The sequence below is a fragment of the Magnolia sinica genome, chromosome 11 (genome assembly GCF_029962835.1).
Source record: "Magnolia sinica isolate HGM2019 chromosome 11, MsV1, whole genome shotgun sequence".
NCBI lineage: Eukaryota > Viridiplantae > Streptophyta > Magnoliopsida > Magnoliales > Magnoliaceae > Magnolia > Magnolia sinica.
Genome location: NC_080583.1, coordinates 78,086,874 through 78,100,782, shown reverse-complemented (window position 1 = coordinate 78,100,782; position 13,909 = coordinate 78,086,874). Strand labels below are relative to the sequence as shown.

General features: G+C 38.6%; 1 protein-coding gene across 3 annotated transcripts in view; it reads right to left on the bottom strand.

Annotated features, from left to right (window-relative positions):
• Nucleotides 1-13,909, bottom strand: part of LOC131219430 (agamous-like MADS-box protein AP1) — a 67,607-nt gene that overhangs the window by 8,178 nt on the left and 45,520 nt on the right. For 2 of the 3 annotated variants that reach the window (XM_058214553.1, XM_058214554.1), the window contains exon 2: nucleotides 12,064-12,142. In XM_058214553.1, the coding sequence (XP_058070536.1) occupies nucleotides 12,064-12,142 (79 nt within the window). Of the gene's footprint in view, nucleotides 1-5,576; nucleotides 5,961-12,063; nucleotides 12,143-13,909 lie in introns of those variants that run through there. The other variant, XM_058214555.1, reaches the window with a different exon arrangement.

Here is a 13,909-nt window from a genome sequence, read left to right as displayed (position 1 = left end):
CAGACGTTTCCTGTACGAAGCTGAAGGTTGAGCGGCCATGGGAATGCTGGATGGACAACGTATAGACGGAAGGATTGCGTCGGTGAAGGAAGCCAGACCTAGGGCAGTGGCCCAAAATGCTCCTCCGCAAATGGAGCAGCCAGTCTCCGTCCAGAACCGTAGGCCTCCATCATCCTATGCTGGAGCGGTGAAGCTTGGAACCCACCATCATCTTGGTGGGGAAGAGCAAGAAATTATAACAGTGGCGGATGAAAAAGCGGTAGCATCGAAACTTCGGCGGCTGAAACTGTTGGCTATATAAGCCACGGCTTTTCTTGGCTTTACAAAGCCTTAGATTCAAACTCACTGGACACGTGAAAACTGAGAAGAGAAACTTTGCTTTTTACTGTTGCTTACAAGCTTGCAGTCTTGGTTACAAACGGACTACAAGAACCCTTTATATAGACATTTTTCACCAAGGTGAAAAGACAAAAATACCCCTTTAAAATATACTATAGGGGCATGGTATTAACTACTGTAACAAACATCAAAAAATATCTAAAAGATTCTGTATCTGGAACTGAACAGTCGCATGGAGGAAAGCTTCTGTTACTGGAAGCTTCCTCATTTACTCTCCTTGAGAATCCGACGGGATTGGTTTGGACTTCCAACACTCCGCTTCAAACCAAAACCTGCTTCATTCCAAGCATCGTTCTTAGTCGTTTGAATGCATCTGTCGGTAATGCCTTTGTGAAAATATTCGCCACCTGTTCCGTAGTATGACGATACTCTAATTTTATCGTTTTCTGCTTCACGTGATTTCTCAGAAAATGATATCGGGTATCAATGTGTTTGCTTCTTCCATGTTGCACCGGATTTTTGGCTAATTCGATTGCCGATTTGTTATTCACATATATGACTGTGGATCCTTCCTGCGGATGCTTCAGCTCCTTTAGTAGGTTTCTCAACCAAATTTCATCACAAACAGTGGACGATGCTGCCACGTATTCTGCTTCACATGTGGACAGGGCGACCACACTCTGCTTCTTCGAATTCCATATGAAAGCAGTCGTTCCGAGATAAAATACGTAGTCAGTGGTGCTCTTTCTTTCATCTTGGTCACCTCCCCAATCACTGTTTGAGTATCCATACAATATTGCTTCATCATCGTATAGATAGAAAAGACCGAATTCCATTGTTCCTTTAACGTACCTGAAGATTCTTTTTTCAGCTAGCTAGTGTGATTCTTTTGGTGCTTCCATTTACCTACTTAGAAGCCCAACACTGTAGACAATATCCGACCTTGTGATTGTGAGGTACCTTAGGTTTCCAATTAGACTCTTGAACATAGTCGAGTCAATACTTCTTCCTTCTCCGTCTTTTTTTAGTTTTAAGCCCGTTGCTACAGGCGTGTTTACGGCATTGCAATCGACAATCTTAAACTTTTCAAGCAATTCCTTGGCATACTTCTTTTGAGATATATAGATACTACCATGTTGTTGTTTCACTTCAACGCCCAGAAAAAAGGACATGAGACCTCCGTCGGTCATCTCGAACTCCTTAAACATGGCCTTCTTGAATTCATCAAACATCGGTCGGCTGTTTCCTGTAAACAACAAATCATCAATATATAGGCACGCTGTAAGCATATCGCCATGAGCATTCTTCTTGATGTAAACTGCATGCTTATATAGACATTGGGCGAAGCCGTTCTCTTGAAGATAGTTATCGATGCGTGCATTCTAAGCACATGGAGCTTGCTTCATCCCATAGAGGGCTTTTTTCAGTCGATACACCTTATGTTCCTCCCCTTACATAACAAAGCCTTCAGGTTGGTCAACATAGACCTTTTCTTCCAGAATTCCTTTCAGGAATGTAGATTTCACATCCAGTTAGGAGATCATCCAACTGTGATGGGCTGCAAGTGAGATAATCATCCTCCCAGTGTCAAGGCGAGCAACGGGAGCAAAGACTTCTTCATAGTCCACCCCGTACTTCTGTTTGTAGCCCTTTGCTATGAGCCTTGCCTTGTAGCGATTGATCTCACCATCAACATTTCTCTTGATCTTCTACACCCATTTCACGCCAATAGTTTTCTGGCCATTAGGAAGCGTAGTCAGCTCTCATGTGTCATTTCTCTCAATGGTATGTATTTCTTCTTTCATAGCGATTCTCCAACATTCTTCTTTTATGGCCTCCTGAAATGTTAGAGGCTCATGATTTGCATACAGGTAGAAAAGATTGACCTCTTCAGTTTGCTCATAGATGTCGCTTAAGCTTTTCATTTTTATAGGTGCCACGGGTGAGGACGAGCTGACCGAATTTTGACTTGATGGAGTACTTTCAGGAGTGATGGAATGTACTATTGGACTTCTGTGTACTGATGATGCGGTCGAAGAAGGTGTTGCGGGCATTTGCTCTTGACGGTCATGCCTTTCTTCATGTTCTTTCGACTAGAATATCTTTGGTTGATTCTTCATCGTTCCATTTTCAAGCTTCTTCCTCACTAAAAGCCACATCTCTACTGACCAATAGTTTATTGGTTAGTGGATTGTAGATTGTGTTGGGTGGGAACAACAATGCAGAGTATAGAAAGTTGGTGCCCAACCTCATAATTTGGGAGATATGGAGGGCGACGAACTCTATGCGGATGGGGGGTAAGGCTGTCTCCAGTGCAACCACCATCGCCAGGGTGAAATGGTGGTTGGACTCCCTTTGCTCAGATAAGGCCAAGCGCTCGCCGAAAACAAGTTTTGAGGTAGTGAGGTGGATCAAGCTGCATGTTGGTTGGGCCAAGCTGAATATTGATGGGTTGGCGAGAGGCAATCCGGGCCCATCCGGTGGTGGTGGGATACGCAGGAATTTGGGCGGAGACCTCATCTTTGGCTTCTCGGTGGGGTTCGGGGTGGGCTTTAACAATAGAGCAGAATTACGATCCATATAGCAAGGCCTCTCCATGTGTAGAAGCGTGGGACTCTCCAGAGTCTTCGTGGAATCAAATTCTAGATTTGTGGTTGATCTTGTGAAGGGGAATTCTCATCCTAGTTGGATTTGGGACCATTGGCATAAGAGGATTGACGAGCTTATTATTAGTGGTTCATTTTCCTTTTGCCACATTCCTAGGGAGGTAAATGGTCCGGCTGATAGATTGGCCCGGTTAGATAGTGCCACTCAAGGCAACTCGACTTATTTTGTCTGGGCTGATCTCCCTAGAGAAATCAGAGGGTTAGTTTTGTTAGATAAATCTGGGTTAGGGGCGGTTAAAGAGAAACCGTAAGGGTTGGCCAGTGGGATAGTTTGTTTGTTTAGTCATATGATAAGCTCCCTTGTTTGTGGGAGCCCGAAAATCTGTCTAGTTCCTGTATAGTCCATTTTGAAATGAATATACTTTTCTTTTGGTAAAAAAAAAATTAAAATAATATGTGGTTCCGATTTAGATATTTTATATATATATATATATATATATATATATATATATATATATATATATATAAAATAATAAAAAAGGCACATATTCACATATTTAGGAAAAAAATAATAAGTTTCTCTTTAATGGCGATTGAAAGCATGTAACATTGACACAGGAAAACATTAGGAAAACTTTGGGAAAATGATGTATCCATCCAATCATATATATATATATATATAGAGAGAGAGAGAGAGAGAGAGAGAGAGAGAGAGAGAGAGAGAGATGCATAAGTAATCCATCCATCCATGCATGCATGTACACACATGCACACACACATTTATGTAGTCCTGGACTCCTGCTGGCGAGATTGTGAAATATTTACCTGTGAAAATTGTTGCCGGCTCAAGTACGCCCACCATGATATATTTATGAATTCCACTAGCTATGACCATTAGATATATGACCAAGTTTTAGATATAGGTCTTGAAAACCTGCCCAATCCCTCATTCTTATTGGCCATACCAAGGAAAGTAGTTAGGGAGGGGAATGCCCGTACATCCTTGACGTTTTATGGCCCCACTGTGCTGTGCAAGTGAAGTCCACTCCAATTGTTACATGGGGACCAAAAAAGTAGGCTGATACATTATTTTGGCGGCCCTAGTTGATTTTTTGCAATGTCCATTGTGATGATTATCTAAAATCACCTCAAACTGTTAGATGCCATAAATAAATTTAGGACAAAAGGCAAAAAATAGGCTATCCGTGATTCAGGTGAGCCACAACAATAGAAACGGTTTAAAGGGTGATTGTCGCCTTGTACAATGTTTCCAATCATGTGTGCCAAATGAATCATGGATGAACCTGATTTTTGGCCCACCTCTTAAAATTTAAGTAAATGAATGTTAGGATGAAAACAGAAATGGCATTACACATAAATGGCCTTACACGCCCAAGGGGTTGGCTGCCAGTGGCCCCGACTTAATGCTTTTCAAAAATCAGCGCCTTCCATCATGTGTTTAACCTAATTTTTGTTCTAAAGCTAAAAAAACAACATTCGTCCCTGATTTAGGCTGACCACACGTTTGGAAATAGTGTAGAGGGAGACGCCCACCCTCCAAACTATTTCCTTAGCATTGCTGATTTGAATCATGAATAGGCCTGAATTTTTATTTGGCATCTGACAATTTTTATAGATTTCACAAAATCATCATGGTGGACCCTGATAAAAAACATTGAAAAATGTCTCTCTCAACTTTTTCTTTAAGTGTGGCACACATGAATCACAAATCATCATGATTTTTGGGTCGTAGGCTTAATGTGGGGTAATGCATGTAATATACCGAGTGAAATTCACATACACATCACGTTAGGGCCCACCTGAACTAGCTAGACCTCAAGATTGTAAACAAGCTATTTACGATCTGGTGTGTAGGAGACCACTAGGGTACACACATCCATCCATCCATCCATCCACCCATCCACACACACACACACAACCATGCCTTTTATCATACAACCGTGTACCCGTAAAAAAATTGAAATGAAATTAATAAACATATTTTTGACGATATCGATACATTGGTGATATGATCGATATATCGTTGATTGGTAATACATGGGACACCTAAAATTTATATAGTAAAAAGTATTGCTGATACTTAGTGATATATTGTAGATGCTTAGAATTTTTTATACTATCAATATCATTGATATTAAGCTAGAGATATGGATAACATTGGGGATACTCCGAACAATTATTATCATGGGATACATTAGAACTTCTTCAAGTCTTTGCTCATCCATGGTTAGAGAGAATTTAAATTATAAGAGAAAAAAATGACAAATCGAAATCACAGTCCATGGTAAGGCCCATCTTTTAAACAGTTTGGACCATTGAAAAATTACCATGATCAAATGGGTAAAATCCAATCATACGTCCAACTAACCCACGTCCTATGCTAGGATATTTAAGGGCCTTATTCTTTTAGGGATGAAAGTTCTTTTAGCTACTTTTATAGAAAAGATCTAAATCGTCAAACCTATTCATATCCTAATGTAGGCTTAAACGAACCTATTGCAACTTATTTCATAAAAAAAAAAACTGCGTGATCATATGATGAATATCTTTTCCATAATGTATAATAATCATTGTTACCGTTATGCATCGGCCTTTACGTTACCATATTCTAATATGATAATAATTTCATTTAAATCCAGCACTTAACAAGGTAGATCTTGTGAGTTGATTCACACATGGATAATGAGCTGGCAAAATGTATGTATTGGGTGGATAAAACATATACATCATAGTGGGGCCCAGAGAACTTTTCCAGCACCCGCATCTCATCAGCGGTAGCTGGAAAGTGGCCCTGGCAACTGGAAAAGCGACTCCTCTGTTTAAAGGGACTTTTACGGCATAATACCTCATGAGTTCGGAGTTTACCAAAAAGTTCCTGCACGTTTGGCAAGCATCAACGTGCTTTTTCAGCGGATGAAATGACCGAATCACCCTCATTACTTTGTCGCCTAAAAACACCCAGCATGCTATCATCGTAATTGGCACACCTGTTGCCTGTTGGAAGGTTTGTATGTCATGCAAACGTCACTTCACAATCCTTAACCCGACTGCTCTGTAGCAGAAAAGGGAAATGAGGATATTTTGGTCATTTCAACTTCTATGAAGCATCTTCTCATAATTTCGAAATCGCCAGGCACTTTTTGGTAACACTTTCAACAATAAAATTCCATTGTTTTAAAATTAGAGAATTGCTCCGGTGTCTCAGAACACTTATAAGTTATACAGTACTCCTAATTGCATCAGTTCATTTGGACAGTTCAACGATAGCATCTCATCAGTCCATTAAATACATAATACAATTCACAGACAACGTTACAGAATTCATACTGATTGGATGATCCAATCCATCTCTGACTTGGGCATATTTTCTACAGCCATCTGTTTTGGAAGCCGTAGATGGGATGGTTACAATTGCCTAACAGAAGTGATCACAAATAATCCAGGATGGGCACCAACGAATAGACGGATGAAATTGTTGATTGGACCGATTTTGTGTAAGTGATATCAACCGCTCAAATTCGATACAGTTTGATCAAATGGTTAATATTTTTTTTAGAACCATATACTGTTTTGGATGGTAGTCCATGAAATGTCCCCCTGAACTAAATGAACAGCCTGTATCAATCGATTGGACCGTCTTAGTTGTCCAAATGCAGCTGGTATAGCACTACATCTCTCAAAAATTTATTTGATACTCCGACTGGAGGAATGATGCACGTACTCTATAAAACTCGACACAAATTATGGTAATCCAACCATTAGATTGGTTGACAGTATTGGGATTGGTTGACAGTATTGGAAGGACGGATATTAAAAATATCCAATGGCAACTGACTGTGATCTAACGACAGTGGGACCCACAAACTAGTCAAAATGGATGAACAACGTGGATATAAAACACGTGTAACATTATGGTGTCCCAACAGCGCATGCCTCGAGGGATATCTGTATCTTCTTCCTGTTGCAGGAAACTGGCATACCCTTCCCCGTCTTTCTGGTGTCTTAACCTTTCTCCGTTTCTGTCAGAACCGGATTCAGTGAGTAGTGATACGTGAGGTGATTGGTCCACCTCACGTGTGACGGCAGCCTTATATTGGATTGGTACATCGCTATGTGACACCCTGCCAAATCACTTTCAAATATACTTTGCATGACCCATTCTCCAACAGTAGCATGCAGGTCAATCAGATCTTGCCGAATCAGAGCCTCACCTCACTAGGCTCGGTGTTTCCCAGCCTCACAAGATCTGGTTTTGTGGCTAACCTTTGACAGCCCCGTAGCTCAATCAAATCTACTCATGTCAGGGCCTCACCGAACTTGGGTTTTTCTGGGTCACACGAAATCCAGTTCCCTCCTACCACTTAATCAGATGGAACCTTTCATGTTATGGGTCCGGGCATAAAGGTTTAAAGACTAATTTAGTCACCCAAAATGCATTTATTGGATGGTTGAATTAAAAATAGAGACACGCCCTATTTCTCTCATAGCACTATAAAGTTATGTGCTCTCAGGACACTACAAATTATGGTGCTCCTGGTTGCATTTAGTTGCATTGGGATATCCAATCCATTGATCTAGACTGCTCGTTAGGTCCAACATGCATTTAATGGGCAACCATGCAAGAATTACACTAATCTGATAAATATTAACCATTCAATCAATGGTCTTTAATTGAACGGTCAACATCACTTGATCACTGACACATTATTTTTTGGTTCGGTCAACAATTTGATCCATCTAATTGCAGCCATGGATTGCTTATGATTCTAATAATCACTTTTGTTAGGCAACCCTAGCCATCCCATCCATGGTTTGGAAAAAGTATGGCCATAGAAAATAATTCCAAATCAAGGATGGATTGGATCATCTCATCAATGTAATTTTTTGTTCTAAACTTAGCAGATAATTTAGATCAATTGATTGGATTATATAATTAAACTAAAGCAATTAGGAGCACTAGAGCATTTCTCTCACAAGTGTACAATGGTTATATTTTAGTAAAAATGCCTCCACAAATCAAAGGCTAGAAATATTCGATAAAAATTATATTTGGACTCTGTTTAATAAAAATTGGGCCCCAAAATTTTAAACGGTGTATAAGAAGAATAAAATTTCAACAATAAAAATATTTTTTTAGAAAGTAAATAAATATATATATTACGTATGCTTAATGTTGGTGCAGGGTTGCTTGGGTATCTTTGGGCTTTTTTTTTGTTTTTTTGTGCACTTGGTACGAACACATCAGAATTATAGTGTAATAGGGAGTTGACTAAGGTCTAGCCAGAAATTTGACCCAATAGTGTTTACGGTTCTATCTAGAGTATTGATTGAGCACTAACACATGACTGTACACATGGTGTTGTCTGCCACATATCGTATACATGGTGGTAGTTGGGTTGATTAGGATCTACGTGGTAGTTACATGTGTCACATATGATAACAATTCTTTACTATTATGTTATTATTGTATTCAAAAGAGATAAAAATAACTATCATAAGAAATAAGTAATGTCTATTCATGACAAAATGACTGTATTATGTGAATTGGTGTGTGGATGTCCAGAAGAGACAAGAGTCTCTCCAGGAAAGACACCATTCACCTATAGGTTCTATATTCCTGGACATTATAGTTAAGAGAGAAGATAACATTTCCAAATCAAGCCATCTATAGCCTCATGTACTTTTGTCTGCCCTCCTGTACTTGTCCTTTTGAAATGTTTTTACGAGGCATACCAGCATTAACTATTGGATATCTATTAAATACTGGTACAAACCTTCGTGTTGAATTAAGGACAAGTGAGTTTATTTTACCGTGAAGATAATTTGTCATCTCCTTTCTTTTATATTTAGTATATAATATTCAAAAAATGGTAACAAATACACCTTGAGATATTGACTATTTAAGTCAAAATTGAACCCGTTATTTTTATTTCAAATTTCTCTCTGTCCTCTATTCTTCTTCCATGTAACACTGTGTGCGACTTAGGCCATTGCACCTTCTAAAAATGTTTTGAGAATCCAAATCCTTTGAGAATTTGGCTCTTTTGCTTTTAACCAGAAAGGAGACCATAACCATTGTATAATCTGTTAGATACGTGTTGAAAACAATAGATGGATTTTTAGAAAATAGAAAACATAAATGAATTAGGAAAAAAATGAAAGTAAAGAAGACTAATTGTTTTAAGTCGATGCGTGATTGAGTCACAAGGCTTGAAACCAAACTTTCCCTCCTCGAACCGCGTTCCAAGTGCAACAAAAGTCATGGGCAACAATTAGCCTCCAGGATACAACTATGATTCGGTCTAAGTGGTGCACGCACTGTATATGGGCTCGAACCGGCATGCAGAACTCAAACCCAAAATGAGTTATCTCAGCGGCAAACTCAATTGTAGAAACAACAATGAACCAAAAACTTTTTAGAAGGTAGAGGGGTAGAGATTTTTTATGCAATGGAAACTAATTAGGATTAAAAGCTTATTTAAAGACTTTGATTAGGTGTTTAAAGCACTGTTTCAAATGTTCAAGTCAATTGGATTTATACTCAACCGATGCGACCACCTGAATAGTTACGTCTCTGGATGAAAAAAGTGTAAAATTGAAGATGCGAGTGTAGTCTCACAGTCGGCACATTAACCCAGACCCGCACCCACACTTGGACCTAGCTCATCTTGGCTAGGCTTGGTGTACACTCAAGCCTTATACAGCTCACTTTACTTATATATTTGAAATTTCCAATGTTCATTTTTTATGTGGGACAAAGAAAGTTACTAAAAGACAACATGTTTTGCAATAAAAAAAAAAAAAAAAAACAATGGAAAAAGTTTGAAACACAATTTTTATTTAAAAACCTTTTAAATACAACATAGTCAAAGGGTGGAAATAAGGTTGGCAATGAATTGGGCCTAAAATTTAAATTTTAAACTTGGCCTGAAAACTTAGCTCTCACCATTTCAAATTTAAGCCCTAACCTGGCCGTTGCCAGCCCTAGTTGAAATGTTGAATCCGAGAATTTGTTAAGTCACTTGGTCTTATCAAATAAATAGTTTGGGTCCTTCAAAAAATAAAATCTAATGGCCAAGTCGTGGCACATATTATTGCAATAAAGTCTCAGGGTGGGTCCTTACTCATGCTTCAGTGGTAGATTAACAAGAGTTTCAATATGAGGTCATGAGTTTGAGTATCTATTATGGTGAAATCACATTGTGATGTGAGTCCAAGGGTGTATGTGGGGTGCGAGTGCGTGTGTAAAAAAAGAAGAAAAGTCAGGGTGCATTGCAACAAAACGTTACGATGCTTGGCAGGCATGCACTTTGAAAATGACCACGTAACATGTGTTAACTAAAACTAAAATGACTAAATAGTAAAACCCACTATTACCATGTCATACAAGTCTCAAAATTAGATTGGTTGAAAAATATTAACCTCCGATTTACTAACATTTGTTTATTGAAATAAGATCATTAATTTTAATTTTTATTTTTATTTTTCAACTGTCCAATAGTTAAATAACCTTTCAGCAGAAGAAAAAAAAAACTGTCCAATAGTTAGATTAGATATATAAGTGAAAACTTTAGTTCACGACATATGTACGTTGGGCAGTAATTTTGACAGTTTAATATGCAATTTCTCAGTGCTGCATATCATCCATTCACTTGTGCCAGCAGAGTATCAAAGCTTTTCTCAAACGACAAAACGCCAGCTGTGATACGTGAGAAATTTCCTACAACTTCATAGGTGTTGCAGGGAGCCCGTTCCCCCAAAAGGTGTTGAGCCCACCATGATGAGACGTCCACTCCGTCCATCTTGGTCCAGCTCATGTTAGGACACGAGCTTTAAAAATCAGGCCGATCCAACAATCTTGAGAGCCATCACGTGAATTTGATAGTTAATGGATAGTTGTCCATAGTTTTCCATGATGTGGCCCATTTGATGTTTAGATATAACTGATTTTATGAGAACCAAATAATGATGGTCCGGCTCACTTAATGCACAGGTAGGATCCTGTGCACACAACACGGCGGACCCCACATCAACTATAGTATATAATATATATACACAAATCAATAAGTGGTAGAATACTCTTATTGAAATTATTCGAGAGGGACTTGTCGAGGAACTAGATCCTAGGGTCGGTGTCCTGGGATTTTAAAGGCGATTTTTGTCTGGCATACAAAAGTCAAAAAAGTTATAAAATATGGTTCTGTTTGGAGGACATCATAGCAATATGTGGCGAGAGAAATGTAGATACTGGTCACCCTGCTATTATTAGAATGCCAACTGAGTCCTGCCCTGTATGTACCTACATTAGTACAAGCACATTGTGGTGGGATTTGATTGGACAATAACCAGCTCTCAGAACACCCAGATCAATAGCTCAAGTGGTAGATTGTGTGAAAGATACCTTGGTATCAATTCCCTAGAGGGGGTGGCTAACAGTGCAGTGTGAAATGACAATAGTTGTACTAACAAGCTAACAAAAAAAAAAAAAAACCAGCTCTCAGAGATGAGATCCAGTCAGTTGGGTATGCACTCCACCCAAACAACTTTCAAACATGATTTCATCAATTTATGGTGGCAGCCTACCATCCAATTAAATCCAATCATGTCATGCCTATACTCACTTTGATACAGGGCAACGGCGATATCCAACCCGTATCCTTTTCAAACTCCCTCATTTTAAGAAGATAAGCAATCTTTTTCTGTCAACACTATAATTTATATAATTTATAGCAGTACTCTTGGACATCCTAATCAATGATCTAGACCATTCATTATGTCCATTGCGCATTTCATTTTCGAAATTGCAACCACCCAAGATTGTAATGGATGGTACGGATTCTAGCTTGGAATGGACAGTGCATGTTCTAGATCAACGAAAAGTTAGTGGGCCATATAAGATCATATGAAAGAGCAGGGAAGAAAAGCAGCTTTTAGTGAGGGTATGCATCAACAGGGACCACTCATCTAGTCAGACCTATCATGGGTGGCCCACAGTTCAAAAACTAAATGTTGAACGTAATTAAGTTTCATAATTTTCCATCCATGGCAAGGCCAACTAGATGGACGGTCTGGTTTGAGAGTGGATTATGGTGTATACCTCTGATTCAGGACCCGACAAAACAAGCTCTCTCTCTGCATAGGAATATCTTTCATAGCGCTCCAGAATCCTTGACATTCTGGCAAGTAAATCAAGAATAAAAACGAAGGGTTAGATTTCGTCCAAAAGATCACAATGGGGCACACAAACAGGGCCCCACCATTTCAGGAGGAAAAGGCACTGGGATGTAAGCATGTTGAGTATAAAGCTCATGTTCACACTATAAATGACAGGTGCAAGATACAACTCATCCATCAGGTTGGTCCTAATAAATGTTTTTGGGAAAAGATAAATCTAGATAAGCGAAGGTTCGCTGTTTCTTTCCCACTAATTTGTCACATTTGTACAACTTCTCATTCACGAAAAAGGAGGGCCAAGCCATGGCCATCACCTAGTACGTAAGTCATGTCAATCCACACAATGCATGGGCCACACCAATATTAAATGTGCCAACGTAGTGCAATAGGGTTTTTTTTTTTTTTTTTTTTTTCCCCCGAAAAATCCCAAAATTATCAAGAATCACTAAATCAAGTTACATGTTTGATTATGTTTGGACACAAGGATTATAGCTGATGTGAGAGAAATTAGAAATTTTTTATTTTTCACAATTTTCAGTAACTCAACACATCTCCCCCAAATCTTAAAATCAAAACTCCAAATCCATGATTTTTCATGCAAACCATGAAGAATCATGAATTTGTAGCCATTTGACACTAATTTTATATGATTTACCAAAAAATAAAATAAAAAATACTCAACGGATCGAACATGTGAGATATATTAACGCTACCTATGCATTTCGTATCGCACATTTGGAATACAAATTATATTGTGGGATATATTGGTCGATATCATCGATATTGAAAACATTGATTTGAAGTGAAAAGGAAGATTTTAAGGTGTGCTACAGAAAATACACTTAGAAAAACCTAGAGTTATGTTAGTTGGGAGTTCTTGGAAAAGCATTTTCACTAGCTTAGGATTTAGATGCAAGTGTAGATATTGATGGAGTGAATTTCATTTGTAAAATTCTCAACGATCATGAACGAATCACAGGAAAGGCGTCTTTGGGGGATTAAAGTTCCAAGGGAAGGGGGTCCCTTGTCCCCGTTCTTCTTCGTAGTTGTGGCAGAGGCTTTGATTAAAAAGTTGGATAGGCAAGTGATGCAAACCCGAAAGGAAAAGCAAATAAATCAATAAGAAAATAAAGAGATTGTGGAAAAGATCCAACAATCCTCTAACCGGATGCTAGAGATCACAAATGCAAGACTGTGAGCAAGCTCAACAGTCCTCTAGTCTAGAATTAGAGATCACTTTCCCTCCTTTCAACAACCACCGTAGAGAAAAGAAGAAAATTTCATAAAGAGAATATTGATCAAGTTGTGTTATTCCATAGGACATAGGTCATATTTATAATCAACCTTACAATCTGTAATAAAAGATATAAAATCTTAATATGAAATCGAAAAGCACTTAAGTAACAAAGCATTCTAAAATTAAGAAAATACCTAAAATAGAAAGACACTTAGATAAGAAAATATATAAGATTATTCCCTGCCTAAAAATAAAGATATGAAAGAAAGAGAAGATTTCCTAATTTAGAGATTTGAGAAAAATGGAAAGTGATGATGGCTAAAAAAGGAAGGTGGTCATTTTCTTGTACACACGTGCGAAGTGTGAGATGCGAGCCTTTTCTTCAAATCTTGATCAATCGGCACGTGTGGCCGTTTGGTTGCATCAATTCCACCCGGCTTCGAAAACAACTCATCCTCGAGTTTAAATTGGTAGTCATAATCACTTGCGAAGATCCTCGTTTGTAGCGTGTCTTCTTCGGCTTTGCTAGTAG